This window comes from Panthera onca, chromosome D1 (assembly GCF_046562875.1).
Source record: "Panthera onca isolate mPanOnc1 chromosome D1, mPanOnc1 haplotype 2, whole genome shotgun sequence".
Taxonomy (NCBI): domain Eukaryota; kingdom Metazoa; phylum Chordata; class Mammalia; order Carnivora; family Felidae; genus Panthera; species Panthera onca.
The window spans coordinates 52,823,347-52,832,264 of NC_138348.1; the positions used below are offsets into that span (position 1 = coordinate 52,823,347).

The 8,918-nt window shown below is 35.0% G+C and overlaps 1 protein-coding gene across 1 annotated transcript; it reads left to right on the plus strand.

Annotated features, from left to right (window-relative positions):
- The first annotated feature begins 3,699 nt into the window (after positions 1 to 3,699).
- On the plus strand, positions 3,700 to 4,602 carry LOC132662437 (olfactory receptor 52E8-like). The gene has a single exon (XM_060607907.3). The coding sequence runs from the start codon at positions 3,700 to 3,702 to the stop codon at positions 4,600 to 4,602; it is 903 nt and encodes a 300-aa protein (XP_060463890.3).
- Positions 4,603 to 8,918: the final 4,316 nt, after the last annotated feature.

Below are 8,918 nucleotides of genomic sequence, written 5' to 3' on the forward strand. Positions count from 1 at the left end.
AATGAATTTTTTTCATTCTGATTTATGCATTCTATACAGTACATGTTTACAGACATATTCACTCTTGCTTTAGTCTTCCCTTTTATCAAGCAGTTTTAGCATTACATATATAAGCTGTAGGTAAAAAATGCAGAACAATCGAAAGAAACAATAGGTTTATTTAAAGACATCACTTTCCTCTTGGCAGAACTCACTCAGTCATCATTAGTGACTTTTCCAGTCTATCTTTTACTATTTTCCTAATACTAGGGCCTCGTTTGATAAAAGTAAGATGATACTCTTTCCCTCCACCACATCATGAACATGTCTGCATTTATTTAGCTCTCCACCTGTATATTTGGTATGGCTTGGGAGCGTGGATCTCATGTGGGTTGATATGAATCTGGCATTTGGCAGTGACTCCTGAACTAGTCCTGCTCAGTGGTGTGCAAAGGAACAATTCCGATCTCAGAGGAGGCTCCCCCTTTACCCAGCGCTGCAGAATACCTGATAGAACATGTTGCTGATTTCAATACAGTTCTTGAACTTTTGTTGTTCATTCTATGCACGGATAAAAATCTAGATAGAAAGCATAAGCATCTCCTGGAGGTGACATGCAGAATGAGGTTCTTTTTCAGCAATTACTCTTCTACCTCCTGTCCTAATCTATTTGTCTTATATGAGCCTTCCTGAGTTCCCTTGCAAGTCTAAGGCATTGATTACAGATTTTACAAGTCTCTGACCTCATCCTTTTGGACTTGGAACATTCTAGTTGTTTAGGCACTCTAGTATAAATGGCGCTTTTATGTGAAAACAATTTGACATTGTAAAAGACCAAATAACTCAGATTTTGGAAAATGTACCACTATGAAACTATTTTATTGATACTTTGTTAATGCCATAGAGGAGTACAATAGTCAAAAGTTTCCATGGGAAGAATAAGATACAAATAAAATTCTATTGCCTATTTCTGATTGTCATCCCCTGCTTATACCAAGCTTTCCCTGTAGCCTCTGCTTTGTATTCTTCCTTTGTTATGCCAGAGACCCATTAATTGACCCCTAGTCAGGAAAGCCTCTGATCAAAGAGTTATCTTTCTTATATATATTCAGAGTATCCTCTTATGAGGATCATGGTTTTGCTTCTCATTTCTCTATCCTTAACTGCTGGATACACTATTTGATTTCTGTTCCCATTCTTCTAACCTGAGGACTTTTGACCAAGAGTTAAAATTAACAATTACCCACCTACCCAGTCTTTCATTCACAAATGCTTTGAGTGGCAGCTATCTGCCAGATGTTGTGCTAGAAAAATAATGATGAACAAAACTTCCTGGCCTCCTCTGCAACTCTTCATGAAGCTTACAATTAAATGGGGACTCAGGCATTGCTTAGGTAGTCACAGAGAGCTGTGTAGTAGACTAAGGTCTTAGGAGAGAGTATTATAAGCCAGTCCACTGAATTCAGTGAAGGCCTTTTTGAAAGTGGGTAACTAAGGTAAGATGTAGAGAACTGACAAGAGGATGATGCAGGTTCCTCCTCCCTTTTCCTCACAGCTGTCTTGAGGATCTCTCCTACAGCATATTTCCACCTTTACAGATTTCATCTTCCTCTCTTTTCTCTCACAGAATCATTTCTCTTTTATTCTCAAAAATCTACTCTGATTGTCTATAATCCCAAGTACATAGTATATTGTGCATCATCCTAACTTCCTTGGCTTGTAAGAAGAGGTCCTTTCTCATATAAACACTATTTCATCCTCTTCAAAGGGCTATTCTTTATGGATTATAATTAAGAGACACTCATCTTTGGTTCCCAGTTCTTTAGAGTTGTAATTTATAGCAATTATATTAGTAAAATATGCAAGAGATGTAGAGAATGAAGAAGAGGAAATTGGGAACAAACCTAGGGGTGCTGATTATGAGGGCAAAGTAGCTCAAGAAACTGAATAAAGGGCTAAACCCTTGAGACTATACGAAAATTCCATAAATACATGCGTTTGGGCAGAAACCTATGAATACCAGATCTAAGAGCTGGTGACTGCAACCAAGCAGTCATTTTGAGGATGGAGACATGCTTCTGTGATCCAGACATAAAAGACATTCATTGATTCAGGAGCTAGAATCTGTCCTGTTTTTTCTGTGTGGCTGATGTGAGTAACAAGTGGTGTAATTTGTCTGAAATTTCTTTGTGAAACTGAAATAAATAATATTAAGTGCTTATATAATACTATTATTTCTGAAATTGTTCTCTCCCTTCTAATAGCAATAATAATAATGATAATAATAATAATAATAATAATGAATTCCCATTTAGGGACAAAGTTGGAAATATTATGGATTCTTTACAAATAAAGTGAATCCAACTTGTCTCCTATGAGGAATAAGGGAAATAAATGGGGAGCCTGAATGGTTCAGTCAATGCTTTAAGCTTCAGCCAATCTTTCTATAAACAGTGGTTTTATATATAAGATTAATCAATTTACACTGAATTTTGTGAACTTGATGGCTTCCTAAAGCAAGGTCTTTATTTCAAAAACTAAAGAAAATGTCCTCATCCATTGATAACAAAAGTAACACAAATTTAGAAAAAAAATATGCTTATATTTTGATGAAAGTTATTTATAAACAAGTTGAGGAAGAAACATAGGCCACATTAAGTAGCAGAAATAAAAGTTCATTGGCTGTAGGGGCGCCTGGGTGGCTCAGTCAGTTAAGCGTATGACTTCGGTTCAGGTCATGATCTCACAGTTCATGGGTACAAGCCCGCATCAGGCTCTGTGCTGACAGTTCAGAGCCTGGAGCCTGCTTCGATTCTGAGTCTCCCTCTCTCTCTACCCCCGCTCGTGCTCTGTCTCCCTCTCACTCAAAAATAAACAAACATTAAAAGGTATTTTTAAAAAGTTCAATGGTTGTAAGTGGAAATGCACAGAGGAGTATATTGTTCTAGTTAAACAACTGATCTATAACTTTCTTCTTCCTGTTATTATTTTACTTAACTATAGTTGATATACAATGTTACATTAGTTTCATGTGTACAACATAGTGATTTGACAAGTTTATACATTATGCTATGTTCACTAAAGCTATAGCTACCATCTGCCACCACAGTTATATACCCACAATTATATTCCCTATGCTATACCTTTTATCCCCTGGAAGACTGTATCTCCCCCTTCCCTTCACCTATCTTGTCCATCCTCCCATAACCCTGTCCTCTGGCAACCATCAGTTTGTTCTCTGTACTTATGGGTCTGTTTCTGGTTTTTGTTTGTTTTTAAACAAATGATCTTAAAGGTTGCTTCTGAAATCTACAGTATTGTCAGTGCTCACGGACTGTGATCATTTATCTGTGGGATATCAGTGTATACAGATCTTCTCCCAATGTATAATTAAATATTTTTAGTAGTTAGAGGCTAATATAGACTCATATCAACTAGCTTAGTCAATGTTTTCACTAAAATTAATTTAGATAATCACATCCAATATCTAAATATCCATTCATTTCTTAAGGAATATTCTCCTTCATTTGTAATATGTACATATCAATGAAAGTAAAAGAGAGGAAAAGATAGGGAAAACATGATGTTTCTTCTGTATTCCTAGAGAAAATATAGTATTGACGTCTCTTTTGTTCTTATTCAATATTAGCAGTTTTGATGAGGAGTTGAGGAGCCTTATATAAGATGAAGAGAGTGTGACTATCAGAAGCCTTTGCCAGTATGTCTCTAGCCAATACCTCATGTTTTCACCCCTCATCTTTCCTGCTGTTGGGAATCCCAGGACTGGAAAATATGCAGCTCTGGATTGGTGTCCCATTTGGTACAGTCTATCTGATTGCCCTCCTGGGGAATGGCATCATCCTCTTTGTGATCCAGACTGAGCACAGCCTTCACCATCCCATGTTGTACTTATTGGCCATGTTGGCTCTCACTGACCTGGGCCTCTCCACCGCAACTATTCCCAAAATGCTGAGCATATTCTGGTTTGGTCTCAATGAGATTGACTTTGGGGGATGCTTAGCTCAAATGTTCTTCATACACCTGTTTACAGGTTTCGAAACATTCATGCTTGTTGCCATGGCTTTTGATCGCTACGTTGCCATTTGCCACCCTCTTCGATACAACACAATCCTTACCAACAGAACTATTTGTATTATTGCTGGAGTAGGAATGTTGAAAAATTTTGTTTTGGTGTTTCCACTTGTGTTTCTCCTTCTAAGGCTTTCATTCTGTGGACATAATATTATACCCCATACCTACTGTGAGCACATGGGCATTGCCCATCTGGCCTGTGTCAGCATAAAAGTCAATATATTATTTGGATTAATTCTTATCTCTATGATACTTCTGGATGTTATTTTGATTGCTATCTCCTATGTGAAGATTCTACGTGCTGTCTTCAGACTCCCATCCTGGGAGGCCAGGCTCAAAGCTCTTAATACCTGTGGTTCCCATGTATGTGTCATCTTAGCTTTTTTCACTCCAGCATTTTTCTCTTTTATGACTCATCGATTTGGCCACAATATTCCACGTTATATCCACATCCTCCTGGCAAATTTATATGTGATAATACCACCTGCTCTTAACCCCATTATTTATGGGGTGAGAACTAAGCAGATCTGAGAACGGGTGGTGATGATCTTCCTTTTTAAGGAAGTTTGGCTCTAAACTCTTGTCTTGGAAAGAGTCTTCAAAATGTTTTCCTTAAAAGAGGGAAGCTCTTTTAAGTTGTTAAGCTTCTATAGAGCAAATGCTTTACAGAATAAGATGTTAAACATAATGTTTCCTCATTTATGTGCAGTATCAAATTAAAGATGAGTTTACATAGCAGATAGTTGTTCCTAGACTAACTATAAACATTATTGTTAAATAAATAGGGGTCACTTATTTCTGTAACTCATTAACATCAGGATTTGGGGATAAAGTCTTAGCACAACTCAAGTACTATTTTTTTTTCACGTAATATTGTTTAGTCTCTTTACAGAATTCACTGGTTATGGTGGAGGAATGTTGAGCTGCTAAGCACAGTCATGGTTGTAATGGGACTGACTAAACATGCTATAGGGTATGGGCTCCTGGAGCAACAATCAAAGAAATTAAATACTGATTTTATTTCTCCCATGATACAGTTGGCTTCCTTAATCATGTAACCGCAGGGAAGAAAATAATCAACAAAACACCATAGACATCATTGTAATACTCCATTTTTATAAGTTTTGAAATAGCAACTGCAGCAACTACATAGAGTCAAATATTTGAAAGGACTCATGGGACTTCACAGGGTATACTCATTTTAGGCTTTAACTAAGGTCAAGGTAAAATATAGCAGGAAAAAGAAACAGAACAAGTAAATGTAGAAAGATAAAAAATAATGAGGCACAACTCCTAGGACCTTTCCTAGGTTGTACAGAATGAACTTCATCTTTGTTGTGAATGATTAAAAATATGGAAAAACACTTTTGCTTCACCTAAGTCAATTCACAAGTTTAATGAGAATTTTTTAAATCTTACTAGTTGCATATATGTTGGCCTTACCCAATCAGTTAAAGCCTTGCCTAGAACAAAGACTGACCTTCATAGAACAACAGAGATTCTGCCAGTTGCTAAGTATATCTATTCACATTATGCATTCTGGAACTAGAGAAAGAACCACAATAATGGTTTTGGAGACCCACTGATCACCTGACCTACAAAGTCCTTACTATGACTGTAAGGACTCCATAAAAATAAGAAATATGTATATTTGTTTTCAAAAGGAGTATACTTATTGTGATGAGCACTGGGTGTTGTATGGAAGAGTTGAATCACTATATTATATACCTGACACTAATATTACACTGTATGTTAACTAACTGGAATTTAAATAAAAACTTAAAAAAAAGACAAAATACACTACTGAGAAAATGCAAAATGCAAGTCCAGATGGAGAGAAAATACTTGCAACACATAGATAATGGTTTGTATGTAGACTATATGAAGAACTTTTACAGTCAATAATAAAAAGGTAAAAACCCAACTAAAAAAAAAGGAAGGTTAAATTATAATGGATATTTCACACACAAAAAAATATGTGAATGGTCGGTAAGCACGTGAAATATGCTAACCTTACTGGTCATTAGGGAAATACAAATTGAAACCACATGGGATACCATTATAATAAAACTGCTGAAATTCAAAAGACTGTCCATACCCAATGTGCTATCACTGGAACTCTCATACACTTCTATCTAGGTGGGTACAAAATGGAAGAAAGACTTTGGAAACAGTTTTATAGTTTTAAAAATAACATTTAACATACACTTATCCTATGAACCAACAAGTATACTCCTAGGTATTTATCCCTTACTTGTTCATACAAAGACTTGTACATGGATATTCATAGCAGCTTTATTTTAATAGCTCTGAACTGAAAACAACCTGATGAATCTACATGATCTTAATTTTTTAACACAATCACATAAAGGAAATAAAAACTTTTGATTTATACCTCATACATTATACTACTTGTGTACCTGAGACAACTAGTCAAACATTTCAGTTAAGCAAGAAATAAACTAAAAATAGGAACACAAAATGGTGCAAAATTAGTGAGCACTAACTAAAACAAATTGTTACTAATTCCATTTAAGTAAATATAGCCATTATAAATATTTCTAGACTATTGGATATAATTCATAAAATATTCTAATAATGAATGTTGAATATTATAAGCTAAAAATATTTAAATATAAATGTATTCACTGAACATGCATAGAGGGTTTACATTTACTGTGTGAATATGTACTCTGGTAGGTATTTGGAGAGCTCTGCTACAATGCCCTAGTCTAGGTCATTAATATAATCTTTATATGCTTACTAGTTGTGCCTGAGAACTGGACTTTTACGTGCTTATTTGGTTGGTGGTTACCTTTGTGTAGTACTATCTAAAAAATTTTTTTTTAAAAACCTGAAGAAGTAAAAATAGAACTTTTCCTACTCAATTAGAAGAAAGAGAAGCCAATATTAATGTTTTTAAGTGTGTATTATATCTTGTAAATTTTTAAAATGATAATACGAGTACCATATTTTCAATAGAATTTATTTTTAGAGAAGTTTTAGATTCATGGATAAATTGAGTAGAAGGTATGAATATTTTTCTTATACCCTCTGCCTACACACATGCTTAGCCTCCCGCATTGTCAACATCACTCATTTGTTATCATTGATGAACCTGCACTGACTCATCATTATCACCTAGAGTCCATAGTTTACATTAGGGTTCACTCACAGTGCTGTACTCTTTATGGGTTTGGACATATGTATAATGGCATGCACCTATCATTGCAAAATCATACAGAATAGTTTCATGTCCTAAAAATCTTCTGTGTTCATGTGCTATTCCCCTCTTCCCCACCCCCAGCTCATGACAATCACTGATCTTTTTGCTGTCGCCATAGTTTTGCCTTTTCTAGGATGTTATACATTTGGAATCATAGTATGTAGGCTTTTCAGATTGGCTTCTCTCACTTAGTAATATGCATTTAATTTTCTTCCATGTCTTTTAATGGCCTAACAACTCATTTCTTTTATCACTGAATAATATTCCATTGTCTAGATGTGCCACAGTTTATTTATCCATTCATCCATTGAAGGATATCCTGGTTGCTTCCAAGTTTTGGCAATTATGAGTAAAGCTGCTATAAACATCCGTATGCAAGTTTTTATGTGGACATAAGTTTTTAACTTTTTGGATAAATATTAAGAAGTGAAATTTCTGGATCACATGGTGAATCTGTTTAGTTTTGTAAGAAACTTCCAAATTCTCCCAAACTGAGTGTATCATTTTATATTCCTACCAACAGTGTATGAGAGTTCTTGTTGCTCCACATCCTTGCCAGTATTTGGTTTTGTTCATATTCTGGATTTTGACATTCTGACAGGTATTTCATTGTCCTTTTAATTTGTATTTCCCTGATGACATGTGAGGTGGAATATACTACATAGGCTTATTTGCCATCCTCATGTCTTTTTTGGTCAAGTGCCTGTTCAGGTCTTTTTCCCAGTTTTTGATTGGGTTGTTTATTTTCTTATTGTTGAGTGTTAAGAGTTTTTGTATATTTCAGATAACAGTCCTTTATCAGATGTATCTTTTGCAAATATTTGTCCCAGTCTGTTGCTTGCCTTCTCATTCTCTTCACATTGTCTTTTGTAAAACAAAAGTTTTTAATTTTAACAAACTCCAGCCTTATTGATTCTCCATTTGATGTTGATTCTAAAAAGTCATCACCAAACCCATGGTCAGCTAGCTTTCTCCTATATTATCATCTAGGAGTTTTATAGTTTTGTGTTTTACATTTAAGTCTGTGATCCATTTTGAGTTAATTTTCGTGGGATGTGTAAGGTCTGTGTGTATATGATGAGGAGGAGTTTGCATATGGAAGAATTATTTTTACAAATACTCACCAAATTGTGTAAATACTCACCTCAAAGACTTTTGTTTCTCTTGTTCCTCCTCCCAGAGACCATCTTTCATGCTAGTTTTATTTTATTTATAGCTATTTAAGCATGTTTCTTTGTCCTCCCACAACTATTTATAATTACATGTTATTGACATATGACATACTGTTAAAATTTTCTCAGTATTCAGTATTCTAAGTTATGTCTAGCCTTTGCTAATAAAAATTATAGAATAAAAAATAATTCAGGGTCAAAGAGGTTAATTTTATATCATTAAGTGGATATTTAAGAGTCACTGGTACAAGAATTTCAGGACCTAGCACAGAATCCGCTCTATAAAATGCACTCCACAAGGGTACAGCAATTAAATGCTCAGTTCCTGGACACTTCTTGACATATTTAACACTGGCATTTAAATGGATGGATAGGTGGATGAAGTGTTGAATGGTAGTATAAAAAATATGTGGTACAGATTATTATAAAGGAAAATTTGGCTGCATTAT